The sequence below is a fragment of the Jaculus jaculus genome, chromosome X (assembly GCF_020740685.1).
Source record: "Jaculus jaculus isolate mJacJac1 chromosome X, mJacJac1.mat.Y.cur, whole genome shotgun sequence".
Taxonomy (NCBI): Eukaryota; Metazoa; Chordata; class Mammalia; order Rodentia; family Dipodidae; genus Jaculus; species Jaculus jaculus.
The window spans coordinates 72,542,784-72,570,498 of NC_059125.1; the positions used below are offsets into that span (position 1 = coordinate 72,542,784).

Genomic DNA, 27,715 nt, shown 5'->3' on the forward strand with positions numbered 1-27,715 from the left:
GACTTATGGAAGGGAAATATACTACTGTCTTTTTTTCCCCCTGAGGAACAGAGGAGAATTAAAATCCAAATTCAAAACACAAGTACATAAACTCCCTAAAAGTCATTTTAAGGAACCAACCTTTCAATAGCTTAGCTAGACTAGGCTTTTACTTTATTCATTATGAATCCTTAGATTCACAATCTAATTCAACACTGATTTATTATGACACCATGACAATGCTTTTCTTTATGATATTTAATTAGCTTCTTGTCTTCACTGGTATTTAGGAGTGCTTATGCTGACTTTCTTCGTGAACAAATGTCATGTGAATGCAGTCACCAGAAAAGACCAGTTTACTATAGCCTATGGGGGACTGAGGGGAGCAATCTGCTTCTCCCTTGTTTTTCTGCTCCCAGAATTTTCCAGAAAGAAGCTATTCATTGCAGCAACAACAGTTGTCATTCTCTTCACTGTTTTTGTGCAGGTAAATAAACTACTAATAGCTCAATTTGAAATCTCCCATTAGTTAGTATACATTGATTCTACAATACAATGGTTTTCATCATGACAGTTATTTGCATGCATATAAGGTATTTTGAATTTATTCACTACATCTATTACTCTCCTTCATTCATATATATATATATATATATATATATATATATATATATATATATATATATATATTCTCTTCCTGATGAGTCCTCCTTCTATTTTCATGTCTTTTAGAAACAAAATCAAAATCTGGATTTCACATGTGAAAGGAAGCATACAGTATTTCTTTCTGTGCCTGACTTATTCCATTTAACATGGTGCTATGCAGTTCAACATTCTCTTTTAGGGAATTGAAATTAGATAGTTTACATTTAAAAGAGATAATCATAATATCAAAAACAAAACTGGATATTTCTAAAGGCAGAGGTGGCATTCATTTTTAAATCACTAGCGGATGGCTGGATGTGCCATTTACCAAGTGTTATTACCAACAGTGTCACAACAAATACATTTTACCTAGTTAAAAAGGCAAGGTTGGCAAAAAACTTCAAATTGAACAAACTTATGATTTACCTATACTGCTCCAGGGTCTATAATCAAACAGATATAACAGAGATGCTTTCACATTCATGTTTATTGCTGTACTATCCATGGCAGCCAAGATGTCCACTAATAGATGAATGGGTAAAGAAATGTTTGTATATACATGCAATGCAATTTTATTCACCCTTAAAGAAGAATAAATTTATGTCACTTATAGGAAATGGAGGAATTGTATATTATGATGTAAAGCAACTTAAGCTCATAAAGACAAATATTACATATGTTATTGTGTATGTGTGTGTACATTTAATCCACCTGCTCTTTATACCCTTGACAATGAGTGGACTGTACAGGCATGCATTTACTTCCCATACATCTATTTTGCTCCATTGCTCTATGTATCTATATTTATGCCAATATCATGCCATTTTTGTGCCTGTATATATGTGTTCATGTTTGTATGAATGCATGCACATGCATATATGACGTGTATTTGTGTGTGCATAAAGTAGAAGACAACTTGCCTTATTTCTAATTTCTTCAGTTGAGTATTCTATTTTCTTATTCCTGCTTAGAGATTAAAAACTCTTGTTTATTGTTGAAGACTAATGTCCTTCTTATTAATTGTTCTTATAGTTTTTGAGTGTCAGAGAATAGTTATATATAAGATGCTGCTGCTGTTTATTTGTAAACACTGATTACTATGAAATGTCCTTTTAGTACTTATTTGATTGTATCTCACTGATTTTGGAACATTGTATTTCCATTTACATAGGTTTAAGAAAGTTTTTTGTTTACTTATTGATTTATTGGATTTTCAGGAGTATACTTTAAAAATATATTTATATGTATATAATTTCCCATGTTTTTCTTGGTATTGATGTCTGGCTTTATTATATTGTAGTTGAAAAAGATATTCAAAATGATTTTAGCTTTTTTTTGAGGTAGGCTATCACTCTAGCCCAGGCTGCCCTGGAATTCAAAATGTAGATTCAGGCTGGCCTCAAACTCACAGTGATTCTTCTACCTCTTCTTCCCTACTTCTGGGATTAAAGGTGTGCATGCCCAGACCTGGCTCAATTTTATTTTATTTTTTTAAATTACTGAGACCAGTTTTGTGACCAGTTACATGATCTCTTTCTTAGAGCATACCCCATGCACTGTTGAGAAGAATTTGTATTGTATAGCTATTGATTGAGATGTTTGGAATATGTCTATTATGCTAATTAATTCAGCCTACTTTTGCTATCCTGGTATTGATTGTTTTTTGGATCCCCCAAATCCATTTTTCTTCTTTAAATATGGCAGAGAAAGAGACAGATAGAGAAAAGGAATGGGCACTCCGGGGGCTCTAGCCCATAGGAGTGAGAGTGCCCCCTTATGCAACAGGCTTGCGTGCATCCTGGGGATTTGAACCCAGGTCCTTTGGCTTCAGAGTCAGATGCCCTAACTGCTAAGCCATTTCCCAGTTTTAATTTTTTTTTTAATCTGATCTACCTATTGCTTAAAGTAGGGTATCCAAATTTTCCACTATTACTATATTGGAATCTATTCCTCTGCTAGGTCTATTAATATTGCTTTTATAATATTTAGGTCCACCAATATTGGGTAAATATATATGTGCTTTTGATAAATTCATTTACTGTAGTGGCCAGTTTGTGTAATGGCATATCTTGACTTCCTTTTTTTGTCTGTTTGTTTGTTTTTGTTTTTCGAGGTAGGGTCTCACTCTGTCCCAAGTGCTGGATCTTGACTTTTTAAAAACCATCTTTGAACTAAAGTGTATTTTCTCTCCTAATAAATAAGGTTACTACCACTTTCTTTTATGTTCCAGTTGCATAGACGATGACTTTGCTCTCTGTGTGGTTTACAGGTAAATCATGGTTCTTTATTTTTCAAACAGAAATAAAAGGTAGTTTATTCTTCAGCCAAATATGAATGACCATGGTTCCAGAACACAAATTTAGCTTGCCCTAACTCAATGTTCCTAAATTACGGTTCTTGGAAGCAAAACATAGTTTGTTTGTTTTTAATACATTCATTTGCTCAACATTGTATTTCTCATTTTCTTTATTTTTGTATTTATTTATTTATTTTGAGGTACATTCTCATTCTAACCCAGGCAGACCTGGAATTCTCTATATAGTCTCAAACTGGCCTGGAATTTACACAGATCCTCTTACTTCAACCACCAACTGTTGGGATTAAAGGGAGTGTTGTGACTAAAGGTGTGTGCCACCCCCAGTAAGGCTGTGTACTCTAGTTCACTTTCCCACTACCTTTTGGTATTTCCTCCTACTTTGGCAAAAGCCACTTATACCACATCTGGATATATTTAGCTTTAACTAGTGTACAAATGATTTGGTTTCATTTTGTTTTTTCTTTCTCGTCTGCCTTCATTTTCTTCGTCCCTTCCTCTCTTTATTCCTCCCCCTCATTGTTTCTGTTCCGCTTTCATACTACATGTTTCCTTTTGTCTTCCCTCTGTCATTCTCATTTCCTCTTCCTTTTTGTGGTGTCCAATCTCATTTGACATCCCATATTCATCCTTATTTCTATAACATAAAATGAACCCTATAAGCGTCTACATATGAAAAACAACATGTGATTTGTGTGTTCCTGGGCATGGCTCATCTCTTTCAGTACAATTTTCCCAAACTTTTATCCATTTTCCTGTAAATTTTAACTTTAATTTTCCTTATAACTTAAAATATACTTAGGTGATTGCTCTCGGTTTTATTTTGTCGTACTATAAGGTTTACAAAAAGACTCTTTGTATTATCCAAACCTAATTTGGAAGGAAGGTTAACATGATCATAAAGAGAAAAACAAGGCCACAAGCCCCCACAAAGATTATATCAAGGACCCAGGATACTAGTACTCCTTAATTCCCATGATTTGAATCTTTGACATTCAGCATTACATTTTCCTCTATTGGCATCTCTTTACATATTAATGTACTTGGTTTTCTTTTTCAAAGGCAGGGTCTCCATGTAGTCAAGGATGATCTGCAACTCACTCTGTAGTCGCAGACTGGCCTCAAATTCACAGCAATTCTCCTACCTCGGCTTACTGAGTGCTGGGATTAAAGGCATGCGCCACCATGGCCAGCTAATGTGCTGAGGATTGGTCTTTTTAAGGTTTCAGCGTGTGTGTGTGTGTGTGTGTGTGTGTGTGTGTGTGTGTGTGTGTGCTCGCGCGCTTATGGGCATGCTAGGATCTCTTGCTCGTGCAAACAAATGTCCATCTGGCTTTATGTGGGTGGCTGGGGAATGGAACTCAGGCTCTCAGGCATTGTAAACGCCTTTAACTACTGAGTCATTTCCTTGGCCCTGCCTATCTCTTTATATTAAAGATATGAATGGTTTCTATACCATGCTTCCAATATTAAACCACTCTGAATTTATTTAAATGATGCCTTTGTCCAGTGAAGTGTCTTTTTGTAAAAACTTTTCATATGTTTACTTTCTCATTAATGTCTCCTTTCAATTTGCAGAACTGCCTTTAGAATTTCTTGTAGAGCAGTTGTGGTGAAGATATATTTTTATAAAATTCTGGTTGTTAACCTATTGATATTTCATTTCTAAAAGACAGCCTTTCTATCTACACTTATTGATTGGCAATTATTTTTCCTAACTACTGTGAAAATCTCATCCCATTATCTCCTAAGTTATAAGGTTACTGCTGACAAGTCTGTTCTCATGTGAATTGGAACATCCTGAGATATTGTTACTTTTCTCTTGAAGCTTTGAGAATATTTCCAACTTTTAGAGTTTATGTATTTGATATGTTGGGACAGACTCCACAAAGGTAAATCTGATCTGTTGAACATGTATATTTACATCTATCCATTTCTAGGTATGTTAAGTATTCTGCTATTGTTGCTGCTGATAAGTGAATATATATAAAATATTATATATATATATATATATAATATATATATTCATTCAAGTTTGTCTTGACTTCAAAAACCTGAATATCTTTGCTTTTAATACTGTCCTAAGTTTCCGTAAGCTTCCTTAATTCCTCCTCATTCTTTTATCTTCTAATTGTATGTTTAAATAGCCTGAAGTTAAAAAGGAGATATAAAGGGAAGAGAAAGGAAGGAAGGAGGGTACTTAATAGGTTGGTATTGTATATATGTAACTACAATGATTGAGATGGGGAGATAATATGATGGAGAATGGATTTGCAAAGGGGAAAGTGCGGGGGAAGGTATTGCCATGGGATATTTTTTATAATCATGGAAAATGTTAATAAAAATTGTGAAAAGAAAGAAAAAAGAAATAAATAAAAAATAGCCTGGTACAAATCCATTAATTGCTGTCTGTCTGATCTGTTATGGCATTGATGCATTCTATCATATTTTTATTGGTTGTGTGTATGTTTTAGTTGTAGTATGTCTTTTTAAAATAATTACTGCTCCCATGCCTTTGTTAAGTTTCTCTTTTAGTGCATTTAAACATTTCTCTGTATTTACTTAGAGATTATTTAGTAACCTCAAAACAGTTTTTTTTTCAAATTCATTATCTGAGAGTTCTCCAATATTGATTACTATCTATTTAGTTTATTTTGAGTTTTAGGTGAGGTCATAATTCTTGATCCTGATACTTGCTGGTGTGCACCACTATCTGGTTATTGAAGGATTAGGTGTTATCTCTTCATAAACCAGCATTGATTGGTTCCTTTCCAGACATTTCAATCTGGATGCTTAGTTTCTCTGAGTCAATATTCATATTCACTCATATTACTGATGGCACCCAGGTCCAGATTTACTAGTCATTTGCAATTTTTTAATTTGTCACTATTTCAATAAGAAGGGAAAAATCCCAAAACCTCTGTTGGTATATTGTTTAGAAATAAACAGTAGAGTACCTGAAGGGAGCATTTTCACACAAGCCTCTCCCTCGAGCCATGGTAGGCCTGCATAAATCATCTGGAAGTACTGGTCTATTATCAGACATTTGAGGGTTCTGCCTGGCTCTGACAGAGTTATCATAGATGGGTTAGATTGAGCATCCTGTTTTATACCTGTGACCAACAAAGCTACAAAGTTGCCTCACATTCTGAGCCCACATCCCACCAAGCCTATGACAACACTAGGTTAGGACCAAAGCCCACACTTATATGGGCTATTATGGAGTTTTCCTCAGTGCTTTAGGTCATTGGAATCAGCCACAGATGATATGAACCTGAATAGAATTCTGGTGGACTCAGGTCATGTGTCTGCCTCTGACACTGGAGCAGTTTTATAGGCTCTGTCCAAAAGAAGCCATTTCATGTTATATTTCATCAGGCTAGCTATAAGTTCCAGGGGAAATTTTCGTGTTTATGATCACTACCTTGTTTTCATCCCAGCAAATGTGGTTTTACCCCATTCTATGTTACATGAACTTCGGGTAGTGTTGCTGAAGGGAGCCTTTTGCCAAATATACTGGTGCTTAACCTGAACCATGCCACGGCCTCACAACCTCCAGGACATTCACATCCTCAGGGATACATCAAGGCTAACACAGCAGTTGATGATGTTGCAGGTTAAATCATGAGTCTGTCCTATAGGCACACTAGTCTCTATTTGTGTATTAAACTAGGTCCCACTTTCCTTTTTAGCTGCAGGAAATTTCATAATCTTAAGAAGGGTAGAGATGTTTCTCAGGAGCCCATTCCAAGACAATATTACATAAGGATAAATTTTACTTCAGGATTGTTCTAACTTGATACTACAGCTGGCAGAGATGCAAGCCACAAAAGTCCGTCTTAGTGGGGCTCAGGTGTCTGGCACTGTGGGACTTTTAGAGCCTCTTCTTGTGAGCATATAACGGTGGTCCTAGGAGTTACAAAGTACCATGCTGAGAGTGAAAATAACCAGCCCCAAGAGACAACAGGTTTTTTTTTTTAATATTTTTTGTTCATTATTTATTTATTTATTTGAGAGTGACAGACACAGGGAGAAAGACAGATAGAGGGATAGAGAGAGAATGGGCGCGCCAGGGCTTCCAGCCACTGCAAATGAACTCCAGACGCGTGCGCCCCCTTGTGCATCTGGCTAATGTGGGACCTGGGGAACTGAGCCTCGAACTGGGGTCCTTAGGCTTCATAGGCAAGCGCTTAACCGCTAAGCCATCTCTCCAGCCCAAGACAACAGGTTTTGATTAGAGCTCCAAGTCATGGTGCCAGACTCTGGACCTGAACAATCAAGTGCATTAAGCTAAGCTGGGATAGTACATAGGGAGATATGGAAAATGTATTTATATATACTTTTGGCCAGAACTGAAGAGGGAGAAATTATCAGTATGTCTCCTCCTTGATCATAGCAGTGTTGTAATTTACAGAAAACATGAAATAAAAACCAGAGAATATGCATATATTGATAGAGCTGTGGGACTGATGTATCAGAATTGGGAAGTACATCTTTCTCCTGTAGCCACAGGGCACAGCTGCAGAGGCTGGTCAATTTCTTTAATACCATGGCAATTTCAAATTCTTAGGACTAGTGGTGTAATCACTGGGTTGATGACAACTATTCTGTCCAAGGCTGAGGGACACATGGTAAGACTGTCCTTTGGTCAGCAAGGCTTAAGGTATGTTTAGTTGCAATTTCATCTAACTGCTACATGGATCTACAATCTCAGGAAGTGTGTGTGTGTGTGTGTGTGTGTGTGTGTGTGTGTGTGTATCATACTCACTCTAAAGCTGGTAGTGATATATAAGTCAAAACTTGAGTGTGATCTACCACTATGCAGTCTATGTTTAGTGCTAAGGCCAAGCTAAAAGTACTGACTTTGCGGGCTGGAGAGATGGCTTAGCGGTTAAGCGCTTGCCTGTGAAGCCTAAGGACGCCGGTTCGAGGCTCGGTTCCCCAGGTCCCACGTTAGCCAGATGCACAAGGGGGCGCACGCGTCTGGAGTTCGTTTGCAGAGGCTGGAAGCCCTGGCGCGCCCATTCTCTCTCTCTCCCTGTATCTGTCTTTCTCTCTGTGTCTGTCACTCTCAAATAAAATAATAATAATAAAAAAGAATAAAAAAAAAAAAAAAAAAAAAAAGAAAAAGTACTGACTTTGAGCTCTCCCTGAATATGGAGCTGTTGGGTTCTATTTGCTGGAGTTCACGAGTCTAAAGTCTGGACATAATTCTTTCTTTCTGACTTCAACAGGGTGTTTTCACTCTGCACTACTTCAAGTGGGCAGAGATGTGATGTGGGCAAGTTCTTCATGCCTTCCTTCTTTGATGTGACAGTCTTCTCCCTACCACACTAAAAAAAAAAAAAAAAAAAAAATCATATACTTTAGTCTCTTATCTGGTTTCCTTGGCTTTTATGATGGTAGTTTGGACTATGAGTAGCTATAAAATCTGGTGTATCTCCAGAAAAAATTGCCACAGAATTTCAGCCTCTGTCTTATTCCATTTCCTCAACCTTCCTGAAAACAAAATAGCTATTTTTCTTAAATCAAATGAAGCGATTTCATAGGAACTGACCCTTTTCTCATAATTTCAACATTTTTTCTCATCTTCAAATTAATGAATTGTATTGTCAACTAAAAATAATAGTTCTTTTTTAATTGAAGCCTAACATATTTCAGTTTAAAGTATGTCAGAAAGACAAAGAGCACTTCAAAATAAAACTTAAGGAATTAATTTCCATCCCCCATCTTTTAAAATTCTTAATGCTATGTTCACTTTGGCAGCACATGTACTAAAATTGTAATGGTATAGGGAAGATTGTCATGGGCCCTAAGAAAAGATGACGTACAAATTTATGAAGTACTCCATACTAAACATAAATATAAATATTCTTACTTTCACCAGCTACATTTTATATCTAACACACAAATTTACCATAGGTTTTACATTTTCCCCATATATTCTCATGCACTTTCCTCCCAGAGATGTCATCATTTTACATTAAAAGTTCCTCTGTTATTTCAAATAACACTGTTATGTTTGTTATGCTTAAATGGGGCGTTGGTGTTTTGGGTATGTGAGAAGGTTATTTGATGATTCCAAAAACAGATTTTTACCTTAGAGAAACTCTCATGTCATTACACCACCATCTAGTGGTTAAAATACACCATTATCTACTTAAAATATTTATAGGACAGTTTTATTTTGTTTAATAATTAAAACTCATTGACCTGTAAAAATGTTCATACTATATTTTACTTAATCGTAATTAATTTTCACAAAGTGCTTCAGGCAGATTAGTGCCAATAAAATATGTCTTTTTAAAAGTTTTGCCCAGGGCTGGAGAGATGGCTTAGCGGTTAAGCGCTTGCCTGTGAAGCCTAAGGACCCCGGTTCGAGGCTCGGTTCCCCAGGTCCCACGTTAGCCAGATGCACAAGGGGGCGTTCGCGTCTGGAGTTCGTTTGCAGAGGCCGGAAGCCCTGGCGCGCCCATTCTCTCTCTCTCCCTATATCTGTCTTTCTCTCTGTGTCTGTCACTCTCAAATAAATAAATAAAAAAATTTTTTAAAAAGTTTTGCCCATAATTTAGTGGAAAGGGCTGTGTAGCCATTCATTATTTTTCTTCAAGGAAGAGGACTAGAGTTGCATCTGAAAGACCTGACCAGCCTTCTAATTTTTTAAATGTCACTAATTACTCAGGACGTTTTTCTGTCTTTAGAAGTTGTTTTGTTATGAACAATAATCTGTAATATAAACTGCAAGGATCTTTTATGTTATACAGGGTTATTATCTTGAGTGCACTCAAGAAACCTATCTTCATCTACTTATTTCCATGTATCATATCTACCAATAATAGTTTGTATTTTTTTAAATTTTTTTTGTTCATTTTTTTAAATTTATTTATTTGAGAGTGACAGAGAGAGAGAAAGACAGATAGAGGGAGAGAGAGAGAATGGGCGAGCCAGGGCTTCCAGCCACTGCAAACGAACTCCAGATGCGTGCGCCCCCTTGTGCATCTGGCTAACGTGGGACCTGGGGAACCGAGCCTCGAACCGGGGTTCTTAGGCTTCACAGGCAAGCGCTTAACCGCTAAGCCATCTCTCCAGCCCAGTTTGTATTTTTTAATATCCCTATTGCTTTACTTAATTTGTTTTTGCCAACTTGCCGACGTCTCCAGTGAGCTCTACATTTTCAAGTTTTTTTTTTTTTTTTTTTTATTTTTAGGTAGAGTTTTGCTCTAGCCCAGGCTGACTTGGAATTCACTATGAGGTCTCAGGGAAGTCTCAAACTCTCTAACTCATGGTGATCCTCCTACTTCTGCCTCTTTAGTGCTGGGATTATAGGCTTGTGCTACCACACTCAGCTCAAGTTAGGGCACTTTCTTTTGTGCTAATATGGAAGTTGTTAGCAGAATTTAATTGAGTGGATTATTTTCTTGTCCCTCCTCAATTTCACAGAATTTCTTCTTCTTTCTAAGTAGTCCTAAATCGGAGATTTCTTTTTTGTTGTTGTTGTTGTTGTTTATTTTCATTTATTTATTTGAGAGTGACAGACATAGAAAGAAAGAGGCAGATAGAGAGAGAGAGAATCGGGGCGCCAGGGCCTCCAGCCACTACAAAGGAACTCCAGACGTGTTTGCCCCCTTGTGCATCTGGCTAACATGGGTCCTGGAAAATCGAGCCTAGAACCAGGGTCCTTAGGCTTCACAGGCAAGTGCTTAACCGCTAAGCCATCTCTCCAGCCAGATAGCAATTTTCTTAATAGAATAACTATTTCATGTTTGAGCAAGACAATTCTTTTATTTTTAATAGAAGTTGTCAATTAAGCCTGGCATGGTGGCACACGCCTTTAATCCCAGCATTTGGGAGGCAGAGGTAGGAGGGTTACCATGAGTTCCAGGCCACCCTGAAATTCCATAATGAATTCCAGGTCAGCCTGGGCTAGAGTGAGACCCTACCTCGAAACCCTCCCCCCCCCAAAAAAAGAAGTTTTTAATTCCTCAATATCCAGTTCAAATCCTAGCCTTCTGCTAACCTTACACATCCAGATTGCTCCAGTATGCTACATGGAATTCCTTATCCTTCTGATGCAATACAAATGTGGGTCCCTGACTCAGACAACCTGAACTTGGGAAGCCTCCATCTCAGCACAACATTCCATTTCAGTTTGAAGCAGTTAGAGAATTGATCATGGTGGCTCCTGTTATGGGCTAAGAGAAGGGTAGACTGCTTTTCTCAGCTCCTACTTCTGCCCACCATCAAAGACTCCCCGCTTAGGGCAGTTTTTTTTTTTTTTTTTTTTATCTCCATATAACTCTTTCCTCATTCTCATTCTCTTTTTAGCTATCCCAACTCAGGTGTGTGCATACTAGGTCCTCTTCTACCCTCTCTCTCTCTTCTCTTCCTTCACTTTATCTGCTTCCACCCTCTCCCACATTGCTATAAAGTCTTAGATATAAGAAAATGTCCATCTTGTTCCTCCATTGTGAATGAACACCGAAATCTTACAGGAATAGTGTGTCTCATATTATTGACAAGCATTTCAACGAAAATCTCTTGCATCATTTTGGTGCTGTGTATTTATTTCTATTTTTTTAAATAAAATGTTAGATCTTTTCTTGTTAGATTTTTTATAATGTAGTACAGATTTTTGTATATAATTTCACATTGACCTCTTCATAAAGAAAACAGTGACAGCTTTTTGGTTTGGGTTATTTCATGCAGAATCATCCCTGTGAGTTTTTCTTTTAATTATTATTATTTTTGGTTTTTCTAGGTAAGGTCTCACTCTAGCCCAGGCTGACCTGGAATTCACTATGGAGTCTCAGGGTGGCCTCAAACTCATGGCACTCCTCATACCTCTGCCTCCTGAGTGCTGGTTTAAAGGTGTGCACCATCATGCCTGGCTTTCTTTTAATTAAAAAATATTTATATATGTGTGCATCTATATGCACACCTGGGTCTTTTGCTGCTCCAAACAAATACCAGATGCTTACATGACTTTATGTGACTGGCTTTATGTGGGTGAACAGAGAACTTAACCTGTGACAGTACCTTATCCACTGAGCCATCTACCCAGCAGATCCCCGTGAGTTTGAAGATAATGTTATACATTTAATTTTGTTAGTGGCCAGATTAAAATATATGGACCTACTTATTTACACACACATATGCACACCCATAAGCACACATGAGAATATATTCATTACTAATTTCATATGAAACTAATCCGATCTTTTGTTTTGTCATTTTGTAGGGTGTGACTATCCGTCCTCTTGTTGACTTACTAGATGTGGCAAGGAGAAGGGAGACCACCCCAACTGTGAGTGAACAAATCCTTATGAGGGTAAGCTGTCTTTTGAACTCCTAGGTGATCATGTTGAATAGAAATAATCCTTGTTTTTGCATGTGTATGTGTGTGTGCTGTTGTGAACCTGTATGTGTTTGTGTGTGTTTAGGTGTACATGTATATTCTTATGTATCAGCTGGAGGACAGCCTTGGATGTCATTCCTCAGGAACACTGTCCACCTCTTTTTCAGACAGGTCTCTTATTGGTCTGGAGCTCACCAATTAGGGTAGGCTGGCTGGTCAGAAACTCCCAAGAATTCACATGTCTCTACTTCTCCTGTGCTGGGATTATTAACAATGCCATCATGCTCAGGACATTAAAAATATGGGTTAGGGGATCACATTCAGGTCCTTATGCTTGCATGACATTCTGACTGAGCTAGCTCCCCAATTCCTGGAAATAATCTTTGAGATGATCTTTCCATTATTTTTTTTTTCCTAATAGGACGAGGCATCATTTTCTTCATTCTGCATCATTATTTGCTATTTTGCACTCATCTGTAGTTTGAAGTTAAGAAACCAATTCTGATGAAGTATCTGAATTATTGCCTTTGCTTTGTTGCCAACCAGCTTCTCATATTACCATCTTTGTGGCTTTGGTTTCCCAATCATTAAATTAAAATGGTTATTTACCATTCAAGATCTATCTAAAATGAATAATAACAATTATCACTGTTTACATAAAATTATCATAAGATACATTGGCTTTTTATTATACTAAATATTAATACTACAATAAATTATTCAAGTCACAAGTTAAATTTTATATGGTATTATAAAACAATTACCTACAGGCTGAACTGTGTAATCTATATGCTACTGGAAATCTTTTCTTGGGATTTTTATCCTTTGGTGAGGGTTTCTGTGTCATTGAAGGGTTAGAAAATTGAACGTTTTAATAATTTAATTGCAAAACATACCCTTTGAAAAAGGCTTTCTGAAAAACTTAGAGTTGAAAGGAACATTATTCACTTCTATATTAGAAATAAGGCGAGTGTCAGAGAAATTTAAAGGTGTAAACTTAATGATAGTTGCTTTTATTTTCTTATAGAAATAGAATTTGAAATATTGATATTTATATAGGTTAATGTAAATATATAACAATAGAAATATTTAGATAGAAGCCTATTAAAATGATTTTAATATATCCTTAGTTTTTTATTATTATTAGTTAGTTAGTTAGTTAGTTAGTTAGTTTGGCTTTTCAAGGTAGGGTTTCACTCTTGTCCAGACTGACCTGGAATTCACTGTGTAGTCTCAGGGTAGCCTCGAAATCATGGTGATCCTCCCACCTGTCTAATGAGTGCTGGGATTAAAGGCATGCACCATCATGCCCAGCACCGTTAGCTTTATTAATATACACTATGAATTTTAATCAAAGAGAAGGGGGTTTATTGACTACCCTTCTTCTGAGATCAACAGCCCATAATTTTCCGGAACAAGTTCCGTGCTCAGATAATGATTTTCTACTTACAAAGCATATGTTTTATTCGTGATTATACATCTAAGAATATGCAAATCTAATTTAACTCTACATTCTTTTCTTCAAATTTAATACTTGATGTTCAAGTTGTAATGAGAAACTTGCATTATCTTTTTATTATAATTTAATAATACATTTAAGTTATTTTGTGAAAAATCATGTTTTCTACCTATGATGACATAGGAGGGATGATTTTAATGAGCATAATTTACAGTATATTTGTAGGACATAATTTATTGACACAATTTTTATAAAGAACTGAAAGAAATTTTAGTTACTTTTGTTTTCTATTTAATTTTGTTTCATTTTTTGACACTTTATTTCATATTGCCTTGGCTGTCCTTGAACTCTGTGTAGCAAAGACTGTATTTACACTCTTGGGCCTCCTACCTCTCCTTGCCTAGTTCTAGGATTATAGATGCATACCAATGTTCTCTGAAAAATTTATTTTATTTTTTGAGACATTTTATTTTTAAAAATATTAAGCCTACAGAATTTGAAAGACTTCAATAAGGGCGTACATAACATCACTTGGATTTAGTAATTTTTTGTTTGGCCATTTTTTTCTTTATAATTTTCTGTTTTTATATGTGCATGTTTTACTGCCATTTCAGATTCAGTTTAGACAAAAATGCAGACATATGGACAATGCATACCTGTACATATGAGCAGGGATTAGTATTTTCTGAAAAAAATACATTAAAGCGCATAATCAGCAGTAGCCTATCCAATTAAGGCAGGTTTAATTCAATACAAAAGTAGTACTTAATATAATATCCCAATACATTTTACAATATTGTTTTCTGATTTTTAATCATGCATTTCATCTAGTTGTCGTATTTTACTCCCTTTAACATGAAATTGCTTTCCAGCTTCCCCTTGCCTTTTATAGCACTGACATTTTGAAAAAATATATTTGTAGACTGTCATTCAGATGAGGTTTATTTGATTGTTTCTTCATATATAAATTCAAGTTATACAATTTTATCATGCAATATTTAATTAAACATCAATCTTAATACTCAAACCCTTTGCTAGCAGGTTTATTTTCCAACTCTTAACTCATGTCTCTCCAGCCCTCTTTTTAAAATAATTTGCTTACAAAGTTTCCTATTTTTCCAATACATTCCACTCATGCTGTTAATGTTACACAAAATGATTCATTTTTCCATTTCTTCAGAGCCAATCTCACAATGAACCTTTTCATATGTCTTTTCTAACCTTTTACTATTTATTTTCCAAACTTGTTTTCTTGTTAAATTCATGCATATATATGTGCTAAATTTGAAGTTTATTCCTGCTTCTTTATGTTATAACTCTCCATTTTCTTTCTAAGTTTTCCAAGGGCCAGGGACATGCTTTACATCTTTTATTTCCTGTTTTATTCCAAGCTCAAATGTCTGGTTGATAATTACATTTGTCTTATGATGCTAATTGATACTAACATTTTCCACCTCAAATAGAGTACTTGTAATGTTTACAAATAAGAAATCCAGATTAAACCAGTAATTTCAAAGATGCCTTTGTTAGGTTCTTTTTAAAAATAGTACTTTTTAGTTAGCATATAAAATGACAGAGTTCATTATTGCATTTTTGTACATGTTTCAATATACTTTGTTTTAATTCATTTTCTCATCAGTATTCTTTTATTTGGTAGAAACTGACAAAATTGTTTACATATGCCATTTATTTACTTACTAAAAGAGAGTAAACATAATGGATACAATTTATTGGTTTTAATTTTAAAAATTAAAATAAAGAACTATTAAATATATATTTAGATATGTATATTTTATTCTGTTTCAGTTCTTTGATCATTTGCTGGCTGGTATAGAAGATATATCAGGACACTGGGGACAATATTATTGGAAAGACAAGTGAGGATTCTCCAAATATATAGTTTTGTTATGTGCAAAATATAAAGTTTGTTTCTCTTTCTGTGTGAGGTTGGGCATAGTTTATCTTTATACGACCATATGAAATAATAAAGATGGTTGTTTAAAACAATGACAAAGAGCTTAACTTTCTCTTTTCCATACCAGGTGATATATGATTGACACCAAATTCAAACTTCAAAACTAACAGTATTCCTTAAAGTTGTCAAAGCATCTTTTCTTTGGGATATATTGTGTGCAGGTTTAGAGAAAAGAATTTTGCATTAGATTACATTACAATCACAATTAACCTTTTAAAATTTTGCCCCTTGAATAGCTCATTTTCTTTTTTACCTTGGTTTACAAAGACTTGCCTCATATGGGAACTGCTAAAACTTTCCTAAATATCTCACAGTATTACTGTCATTTTTTTTTGCACTGCAGATACAATACTCTTTGAAGCTTATTTTTCCTTCCAATCTGTTCATATTGTTCCTTCTGCTTGCAATGTTCTATCACACATTATGATGACCAGTATTAATTGTATTAATTGCCATTTTTCTTAGCTTAAATTTTATCTTCTTGAAGACCTTTCCCCTCATTCTTTAATTATTCCTTTTTATGTCAGTGTACTGTAATTCTCTTAATAACATGCAACTCTGGGGTATGTTAGTGCCTTAATTAATTAATTAATTAATTGTTTTAATACTGGGGATTAAGCCCAGGGCCTTGTGCATGATATGCCAGTACTTGATTAACTGAGCTATATTGTATTAAATAATATTTTCTATTTTGTCATAAATATATAGTTAATATAAAATACATGGTAGAAAACAGAGACTATCTTTGTCTCATGTTTCGTAACTAAATCATTAAAAGGCTTATTTTTGCACAATAGGTTATCCATAATACCTTGGATGATAACTGAATGTAAATTAATAATAAAAGGACCATTCTTATGTTAATGTTTAATCTAATTCCATATTACAATTCAAGTGTTTGAATTATTTTATAGTATGGATTTACTCCTAAGTACCTTGATACCAAAACATATTAAAATCTGCAGTTTCAACATAAATTCCTAACAGGAATTTTGCAAAATCCTGCATCTACTTAAAGCAGCAAATACCTGACTATAAGTCTGAGGACTGGTAACTTGTAAGCAATCTTTTATGCCATCTTACAAAAAAGATACATTCAGAGGAAAGAGAATTAAGAGATATTATGATATTGGATCCTTTCTTGACAACTTTATTTTAAACTCTGATAAATAAAGAATTGGTTTCTTTACCACAGTTATAAATATAAGGATCTAATACAATTGCTCTCCACATGTTCTCACAGGAAAGTGATGTGAGCAATAAATAGGAGTAGCTATGTTAATTGCATCTATATTCATTCATTAGACAGATAAATCGATAGAGGAAGAGGCTGTGAAGTGAACTCAGAGCTTTATACTTATTACTCAAGTGCATTTTTTTCAATAATAGTTTGAGATAATGACTTAGTTTCCTATGGGAACATATGTTTCATATGCTGAGACTTGTTTTCAAACTCTTGAAAACTTCATGGTTGAACAGATTTTTTTAAATCTGTCCTTTTCCTTCCATTTGATTTTACCTTTCATATTTAAATAGCAACATCTCCTATAACATCATTTCTTGAAAGCCCAATACATTTGTGTTTCTAAATTTATAAAAACAAATTGTAAATTAAGATTAGATTTTTTTTTTGTACTCAATCTGCATTAAGTCCATTTCAGGTTATTAAATGAACCTTGCCACAAGAAAATCTCATATTCAAGAACATCAGAACACAATGTTTAATCTTATTTCCTTGAGAAATTCTCTCACTCACCTGGAACTCCCTGTTTTGGAGTTAGAATGGCTAACCAGGGAGGCCCAGCCATTCTCCTGTGTATTCCCCTCCACATGTGCTGCCATGCCCTGCTTTTTTAAAAAATTTTATTTATTTATTTATTTGAGAGCGACAGACACAGAGAGAAAGACAGATAGAGGGAGAGAGACAGAGAGAATGGGCGCGCCAGGGCTTCCAGCCTCTGCAAACGAACTCCAGACGCGTGCGCCCCCTTGTGCATCTGGCTAACGTGGGACCTGGGGAACCGAGCCTCCAACCGGGGTCCTTAGGCTTCACAGGCAAGCGCTTAATCGCTAAGCCATCTCTCCAGCCCCATGCCCTGCTTTTTATGTGGATGCTGGGAATAATCTCAGGTCCTTATTTTTGAAAGGCAAGCATTCTTTGCCAGGGGCATTACCACAGGCTCATTGCAGTTCTTTAAGTGTGCACTTACTAGCCATAAACTTATATTTAGTAAAATTTTCACACAGGAGTTGTAAAGCTGAAAATTAACATGACTTTTCTTTAATTTCAGGTTGCTTCTGTAAGTTTAAATTCATATTCTTTAAACAACCCTTTTAGAAAGCTGCCCCATTCCCTTTCCTTTTCCAACACTCTGAAAATAAAATTGTACCAAGTGCCCTTTTCTTTCATGCCTTCTCCAGATTGTAAATCCTGTGTGGCCATTTCTGTCATTAATCAAAAGTTTGTTTTCTTTATGGTTGGTTTTCCCTTGGCCTGGTTGACTCTATTGGGTTAAAATTATTTCTTCATTAGCACATATTTAAAATTAAATTGGACTTTATTGTGAGATTTGCTCTTGTTCTACCATATATTCAATTTCTATTTATGTAAGATAAATTTGAAACAGGCAATAGGGGAATAATTTCTAGGGCCTTTTGACTAGAGTGTAAAAGTCCTGAAAAATATTAAATTCTTTTAATTCATTTGTATATTTTTGCTTCCTAAAAACAGATTGGAATATTTCAATGGCAGATATCTACAGAAAATTTTGCTCCGAGAATATGACCAGCCCAAATCAAGTATTGTGCTTCTTTATGAAAAGCTGGAAAGAAAACATGCCATTGAGCTGGCAGAAACAGGCCAGTTAGTACACACGCCATCTAGTGTATCTTTAATGTAAGTTTGTAAAATAAGTTTAATCTTTTAAATTACATATCACAGAAATATACTGTGCATTTATTTCAAGCTATAGTTTCCTTTTCCTTGTATTAATTCCTTGAAAATTATAGAGAGAAGTCATAATTAGTAATATTTGTTGAGTACCACAGGATGCATTGTTTAGTGTGGAATAGAAAACAGAGATTAATGAAATAAATGTTTTTGTATCTAAAAATTTTAGTTTACATAGGTTCAAGAATACTATCACCCAAGGGCTGGAGGGATGGATTAGTGGTTAAGGCACTTGCTTGAAAAGCCAAAGGACACCAGTACAATTCCCCAGGACCCACGTAAGCCAGATGCACAAGGTGCTGCATGCATCTGGAGTTTGTTTACAGCTGCTGATGGCCCTGACACACCCATTCTCTCTTTATCTGTCTATGTCTCTTTCTTTTGCTCTCTGTGAAATAAATAAAATAAAAACAAACTTAAAAAAGAATAATATCACCCAAGAAAAAGATATCTTTTTGTGTTTATGTTACTGATTTAAGTTAAAAAATAATTTATTTTTGGATTTCAATGATTAAGAATGTAATTAATTTTTAAAATGTGTTTATTTTTGATGGGGAGAATAAATAGAAAAAACTAAGTTGAGGCCTTCATAGGTCTGTAGGCAACCATGAGGACAAAGGTAAGAGGCCCTGAAAAGAGAGAGTACAAAAAAGGAAACGTAATAGAAAAATATAAATATTGTAAATATTCCCTGTGTATGGCATTTGAACTTGCTAGATTTTGCATAATAATATGATTTTGGGTGGGATTTGTTTGATTAAATTCATTAAAATTATTTTATCCCCTTAAGTATAATCCATTTTATGGTATGCAATCATTGCAGTTGCCTATTTAACCCAGGATGAATTACCTAACTTTGCACTGTATACAAGTTTCTTAACTAATCAGTGCTTGATTTATCCAGGGATAGCTCATTTCTCTAGAAATACAACACCTGTGTAGAAGTAATTGTCTGGAACACATACAGCCTTGAAAATTGTGCAGATATATGAAGTAATTATCAATATGGTAATTTATCTGGAGTACATTGTTGATAATGAAAATTTTGAAAAATAGAAAGGATAGGATGATTTTTTTCGAGAAAAAATTTTCTGAGAGAAGGGCCACATACAAATTGAAATATGATTTATATACTTGTATTCAAGACTGTGTTTAGAAACTCTGGAAAAAGTTATAGTGCCATTTTATTCCAGGTACTGAGATTATTTGATTTTGTATTATCTATATTTGGATAATATATACAGGCTAGTGTAAGGAGAAGATATACAAAAGTATATAGGAAGGAAGTTATAAAAATGGAAAGTAAGTAGAACATATGGTAAAATAAACAAAAGGTATCTTTAATTCAAGATTGAGACTCTTTCAGGAGTTCTAAACAAACAACCCAGATGTCCATCACTAGAAGAATTGATAACTAAGATGTGGTACATCTACACAATGGAATTCTATACAGCAGTAAGAAAAAATGACACAATAAACTTTGAGGAAAAATGTTGAACCTGGAACAGATCATTCTCAGTGAACTTACCCAATCACAGAAAAAAAAAAAAAAAAGTCGCCACATATTCTCACTCATCTACAGCACCTAACCTGAATCTACCCAAGATATGTTACATACCCAGCAAGCATCTCCTGCACTAGACACTAGGATGGATGGGGAGGGAGGGGAGGTCATCAAAGGGGTGGGAAACATAAATCAAGACCCAAATGGCAATGGCACCATAAAATTCTACTTCCTAAAATGCAGACCAAATAGCTGAACCTTCATCAGGCCCTTACAGGGAACACCTGAACCACAAAATACTGGAGAGGGTAGGACCAAGGCTACATCTACCCTCCCTCCCTCTCCACCTCCCCCCCCCTTCTCTCTAACTCTTGTATATTAGTTATGTTTTTCCTCATTTTCTTAGTAGGCACTGTCCTGTAACTCCCAGTAACAGCATGGGGCTATCATCCACAGTGAGCTTTTGATCAGAGAGACCTACAAGGTTTCCTAAAATACAGACAGATTTTTGTCCAAGTACTTGATAACCCACCAAAGGTTAGTAGTAAGACCCTACTGCTGAAGACACCTTATGTGGTTGACAGGTTTCTGGTCTTATACTGAGGTCTTAATCCATTTAGACTTGATTTCTGTGTATGATAAAATGAATGGGTCTCATTTTATTTTTCTACATATTGTCATCCAATTTGTCCAACACCGTTTTTTGAAGATACTGTCTTTTCTCCAGTCTACATTATTGGAGTCTTTGCCAAAGATGAAGCAGCTGTAGTTGCTTGCCCTAAGGTCAGGGTCTTCAGTTTTGTTCAATTAGTCTATGTTTCTGTTTTTATTTCATTACCATGCTGTTTTCTTCAGTATGGCTTTGTAACATAGTTTTAGATCAGGTATGTTGATACCACCAGAGGTGTTTCTTTTGCTGCAGATATGTTTGGATATTTGAGGTCTTCTGCCATTCCATACGAATTTTGAGACTTTTTTCCATCTCTGTGAAGAATGATGCTGGTATTTTTATTGGTATTGAATTAAATCTGTATATTGCTTTTGGTAGAATTGCCATTTTCACAATATTACTTCTACCTATACAACAGCATGGGAGGTCTTTCCATCTTCTCAAGTCTTCCTCCATTTCTTTCTTGAGTGTTTTTATGTTTTCATTATATAGTTCTTTCATATCCTTTGTTAGTATTATTCCAAGTATTTAATTTATTTTTTGCTACTGAAAATGCAACAGCCTCCCCGATTTCTTTCTTTGTATATTTTTCCTATGAATATAGAAAAACTACTTATTTTGTGCATTGATTTTGTATCCTGCCAGTTTGCTGAAGGAATTTATCACATTTCAAAGTTTTGAGATGGAGTCTTTTGGTTAACTTATACAAAGGATCATGTCATCTGCAAATAGGGCTAACTTGAGTTCTTACTTTCCAGTTTGAATCTCTAATTCTTTATCCTGTTTTATTGCTTGGGCTAGTACTTCTAGTACTATGTTGAATAGCATTGGTGAGAGTGGGCACCCCTTTTTTGTTTCCTATCTCAATGGAAACTCCTTGAGTTTTTCCTTATTAAGTATTATTTGGGCTTTGGGAGCTTTATATATAGCCTTTATTGTGTTGATATATAAACCCTCCATGCCTATTCTTTCCAGTGCTTTGATCATGAAATGATGTTGAATTTTGTTGAAGGTCTTCTGTGCATCAATTGAGATGATCATGTGGTTCTTATGGTTCAGTTTATTTATGAGGTTTATTATGTTGACAGATTTCCATATGTTAAACTATCCCTGCATCCCTGGGATGAAGGCTACTTGATCCAGTTGGGCAATGCTTTTGGTGAGGTATTGAATTTTGTTTGCAAAGATTTTGTTCAGAATCTTTGCATCTAAGTTAATTAGAGATATAGGCCTATAATTTTATTTCCTTGTTGCATCTCGGTCTGGTTTTGGTATTAGGGTAATACTAGCTTCCCCAAAGAAGTCGGGGAAGATTTCCTGGTCTCTGATAATGTGTAATAATTTTAGAGAAAATTGGTTTAATTTCTTCTATGAAAGTTTCATAGAATTCAGCTGAGAAGCCATCTGGTCCTGGACTTTTCTTTTTGAGGAGGTTTTTGATTACCTTTTCAATATCCATGGATGTGATAGGCTTGTTTAGGAGATTAATCTGCTCTGAATTTTAGTTTTGGTATGTGGTATGTATCTAAGAATTCATCTGTTTATTCCAGATTATTTAATTTTGTGGAGCAGAGGTTTTGGAAGTATGCCCTGATGATTCCTCCAATTTCATTGATGTCTGTTGTGATATCTCCTTTTTCTCTTCTGATTTTGTTAATTTGAGACTTCTTTTTTTATTTTTTTTTGATCAGTTTACCCAGGGGTTTGTCAATCTTATTTGTTTTTTCAAAGAACCAGCTCTTCATTTCATCAATTTTTAAAAATTTGTTTTTTAGTTTCTAATTCATTAATTATTGCTCTAATCTTGATTATTTCTTTCCATCTGGAGCTCTTTGGGTTGGATTTTTCTTGTTTTTTCAGTGCCTTTAGGTGGCCAGCTGGGTTTTTAATTGGGGATCTTTCTCTCTTTCTAATGACTTATGACTGCCTTCATTGAGTACCATAAGTGTTTGTAAGTTGTGTTTTATTTTACAATATATTTTTTGATTTCTTCCATAACCCATTCATTGTTTAAAAGTGTGTTGTGTAGTCCCCAGGAGCTGGTGAAGTTCTTGATGTGCCTCTTGTTGTAATTTTTAGTTTTAAAGAATTGTGATCTGAAATGATGCAGGAAGATTCTTTAGTTTTCCTGACTTTATGGCGGCATTCTTTATGGCCTAATATATGGCCAATTTTGGAGAAGGTTCTGTGCAATGCTGAGAAGAATGTATATTCTGTAGAGTTGGGGTGGAAAGTTCTGTAGATATCTGTTAGGTCTAGTTCATCTATGATGTTGTTGAGCTGTTATTTCCCTGCAGATTTTCTGCTTGGATGATCTATCTATTCATGATAGTGGAGTATTGAAGTATTTGACTATGATGGTGTTGGTGTTTATTCCTGTTATATTGTTGAGTAGATTTTGTTTGATAAACTGTGGTGCCCTTGTGTTTGGTGCATATATATTTATGATTGTGATGTGCTCATGTTGAATCATTCCGTTGATGAGTAAGAAGTGGCCTTCTTTGTTTTTTTAGATTACTTTTGGTTTGAAGTCTATTTTATCAGATACTAATATAGCAATGCCCCCTTTTTTATTTTCATTTTCTTGGAATATCATTTTACACCCTTTTGCCCTGAGGAGGTGTTTATCTTTAGTGGTGAGGTGGGTTTTTTGAAGACAGCACATGGAAAGGTCCAGTTTTTTGATCCATCCTGATAACCTGTGTCTTTTAATGGATGAGTTAACACCATTAATATTTAAGGTTATTACTGTCATGTTTGAATTCATCTTGCAATAATGAGGTGTTTTATGTGGTTTGGTACTTTCTTTTGTAATGTACTGTTTTGGACTTGGTTTATTTTGGCTATAATGATCTTCTTGTTGGCTCTTGAGATTGGTTGTCTGACTGTTCTGTGTGGAGTATTCCCTCAAGTATTCTCTGTAGGTTTGGCTTTGTGTTCATGTAATCATAGAGTTGACTGTTTTTACAGAAAGTTTCCTTTCACAATCTATCATGAGGGATAATTTTTCTGGGTACCTTGGGTTGGAAGCCATCACTTTTCAGACAGTGTAGTGTTCCATTACACGCCATTCTGGCTCTCAGGGATTCCATGCAGAGATCTGATGTAATTCTGATGGGATTGCCAGGATATGTTGCTTCTCTCTTGCTCTTGCTCTTGCTGCTTTTAACACCCTCTCTTTGTTTTCGTTGTTAAGAGTTTTAACTACGATGTATCTTGGAGAGTTTCTTCTTTGGTCCTGCCTGTTTTCTATTCTGTAGGCTTCTTATATATGGATGGGCTTCTCTTTTACAAGATTCAGAAAATTTTCTTCAATAATTTTGTTGAGTATGTTCTCTATGCCACTGGTCTGGGCTTACTCTCCTTCTGGTATGCCCATGATCCAGATGTTTGGATGTTTTAGGGTGTCCCACAGTTGCCTCATAATCTGTTTACTTGATTTTTTTGAACTTAGCAATGTTTTTGACCTCCCAATCAATTTCTTCTGCCTTATCTTCCAGGTCAGAGGTACTGTCTTCCACATGAGTAACTCTTTTGGTGAGGGGTTCTAGAGAGTTTTTTATAATTTCTGTTTGATTTTTGTTTTCTGTTGTGTTATTTTGTATCATGTTCATCTCTCTTATTTTTATGTACGATTTCCATTTGAGTTCTAATTTTCTTGATCCTTCCTAGAATTCATTCTTGCATTTGCTAAAGTCTTCATTAAGCTTAATTAACCAGTTATTGAAATCTTCCATTTCTTGACTTACCTTCTCGTTATTCATATCTCTTTGGAGGATTCTAATGTTTTCTTCAATCAAGTTAAGTCTAATGCCAAAGGCTGAATGCTCTCCATTTTAATACTAAATATGGTCTCTTAAAAAACACAGAGCTCACCAATTTAGCTAGTCTAGCTAGCCATCTTGTCCCAAAGAACTATCTCCACTTCCCATCAATGGAGAGCCACTGAAGAAGATTCACAAAGCTGACTTCTGGCCTCCATACTCACATCATACACACATACACATACACACACATATTAGCATTTATACACACACATACTAAAGACATCTTTGCCATGTGGCCCATGATGATCTTGGCTCTTAATTATTCTGTATGAAATTTCAGGCACACAGCAGCATGACCACCCAATTTATTTTTGCCTTTTTTTTACATGGGTATGTGTATGTGTGTTGGTGGATTTATGTGAGTATATGTTCATTCAGAAGCTAAAGCTTGACCTCAGGTGTCTAACTTGATCACTGTTCATCTTATTTATTGAGATGGGGTTTCTCATGGAATGCAGAGCTTATCAGTTGGGATAGGCAAGCTAGCCAGCAAACTCTGAGGGTGTTCCTGTCTTAACCACCACACTCAGCATTTTACATGGGTTCTAGAGATAAGAATTTGGGTCCTTATGGCTGCATGAGAAACTTTTACCCACTGAGTCATCTCTCCAGTCCAAAATTTCTATTTATTAAAGTATTTATTTTTTATTTGAGAGAGAAATAGAGAGAGAGAGAGAGAGAGAGAGAGAGAGAGAGAGAGAGAGAGAGAGAGAGAAAGAGAGGGAATGGGTGTTCCAGGGTTTACAGCCACTACAAATAAAATCCAGACACACGTACCCCCTTGTGCATCTAGCTTACATGGTTCCTGCAGAATTGAAACATGGTGCTTTGTCTCTGCAGATAAGTGCCTTAAACCTTAAGCCATCTATCTAGTCCCTCTGATTTCTATTTTAAATGTGTTTTTCCCATTTTATTTCCAAGTCATCTTCAATTAGCATCTCAAAGTTTTGTTGCAAAGCATGTATTTATTGATAGCTCACCTCTTATGATGTGTTCATTTTATTTGTATTTATGTGTTAAAAATATATATGTAACATAAATATTTTCTTTCTAGACATAGTAATGAAACAACAGGATCAGTTTCATCCCCTGTTCCTCAGAATCAAGATCTTATGGCTAATATTCAAGACATACTAACTGCAAACCTTTATAAAATCAGAAGAATGGTAAGATTTTTTAGAGTAAATACTACTTTACAACAGAAATGAAATAAATCTAGCAACCATTCTTTTTGATGGTTCTGAATGAACTTTGGCACAGACATGTCACAGAAACTTTTTTGGCATGTGAATGAAATGAAAGTGAGTGTAGAAATCACATTCAGACATGTGACTCAAGGGAAAGTGCTTTAATGATTTCTCATTAACTGTTAGTACATAATGTCAAAGGTCATGAAAAGTGATGGCATTTTTTTCTTTTTCTTTTTTTAAAGATAAGGCATATGCCTGCATCTTTTTTTTAAAATTTTTATTTATTTATTTGAGAGCGACAGACACAGAGAGAAAGACAGATAGGAGGAGAGAGAGAGAATGGGCGCGCCAGGGCTTCCAGCCTCTGCAAACGAACTCCAGACACGTGTGCCCCCTTGTGCATCTGGCTAACGTGGGACCTGGGGAATCGAGCCTTGAACCGGGGTCCTTAGGCTTCACAGGCAAGCGCTTAACCGCTAAGCCGTCTCTCCAGCCCAATGGCATTTTTAAAAGTATTCAATTTTCTACAATAAAGCCTATTTTAGTTAGCATATTACAGAAATAAGATGATTTAATATTAAAGTTATATTTTTCTACCAGGGATCAATGAATTTTCAATTTTATAAGTTTTGTTATACCTACCACACCTAATAAATTTAATATTGAATTTTAGATAGCATTTCTTTGTTCATTTATAAATCTAGAATTTTTTACTCTTTCTACCTTCATTGGGAAAAATATTGTGTGACAGTGGGTAAGCTACAGTCTCATTTTGAAACTAAAATTTTTATTTTTAGAAAACTTAATTTAGACTTGTATTTATTAATTTATTTAAGAAACATATGGAGTGAGACAGGAAAGGAGGAAGAGAATTGGTGAAGTAGTGTCTCTTTGTGCATCTGGCTTTAGCATAGGTACTGGGGAATTCAACGTAGGTCATCAGACTTCCCAAGCAAATACTTTTAACTGCCAAGCCACTTCCAGAGCCCCAAACTTGTACCTTTAAGACATTAGCTGCCTTTGTGCATTTTGTACCTTATGCATTAATAAATGTTATGGAAACACCAGTTAAATGTAAAAACTTCTGTTTGGGTAGTATGTTAGATAACAGGCTCAGAGTGTCATGGAAAAGCTTGGAGAATAGACATGAATAAATTTGAAACTCAGTTTGCTTTCATGAACAAAAATATGGGATATAAATAATCGTATATTATTCTTTTTGTGTCAATGTATATAAAACACAAATTATTTTTCCAATGGATATGACAATGTCATATATTTATTTTCTAAGTTATATGTTTATAAACACTAACTCTTGTATTAGTATATGAAGGAATTGTAATATTCCAAGTGCTATTAGGTAGTATGTCTATATTTTTCATTAAGTTAGAGTCTTTTATAGTTTATCTGTTTTATAAAAGTGTGTGTGTGTGTGTGTGTGTGTGTGTGTGTAAAAGAAACAATATGGAGAGAAAACTGAGAAAAAGTACTCAAATATGATAAAAATAGGTCTGTGAGGGGCTGGAACAATAGTTCAGCAGTTAAGGTGCCTTTAAAGCCTCACCATCCAGGTTCCATTCCCCAGCACCTACATAAAACCAGATTGACAAAGTGGTACATGCATCCAGAGTTCATTTTCAATAGCTGGAAGCTGGTGCACCCATTCTCTCTGTCTGTCTTCTCTCTATTTCTCTCTGCTTGCAAATTAATGATTAAAAATATTTCTAAAACAATGTCCATGACATCTGCATATTCTGTATTGTGAGATGAATAGAAATTGTAGTAGCTTAGACTTCAAACTATTTACTACATGATTTCTGCAAATCATATCAAGCTCTAGAATTCTA

At 35.2% G+C, this 27,715-nt stretch overlaps 1 protein-coding gene and 1 non-coding gene across 2 annotated transcripts in view; both read left to right on the forward strand.

Moving 5' to 3' along the window:
• The window catches only part of LOC101604224 (sodium/hydrogen exchanger 2-like), a 132,616-nt gene that overhangs the window by 37,612 nt on the left and 67,289 nt on the right, over positions 1-27,715 (forward strand). Inside the window, exons 5-9 of the mRNA XM_004669608.2 lie at positions 270-466; positions 12,177-12,266; positions 15,559-15,629; positions 18,459-18,623; positions 25,733-25,844. Coding sequence (XP_004669665.2) covers positions 270-466; positions 12,177-12,266; positions 15,559-15,629; positions 18,459-18,623; positions 25,733-25,844 — 635 coding nt within the window. The remainder of the gene's footprint in view (positions 1-269; positions 467-12,176; positions 12,267-15,558; positions 15,630-18,458; positions 18,624-25,732; positions 25,845-27,715) is intronic.
• On the forward strand, positions 8,691-8,795 carry LOC123456918. Its single transcript, XR_006634780.1, has one exon. It is a non-coding gene; the product is annotated as a U6 spliceosomal RNA (small nuclear RNA).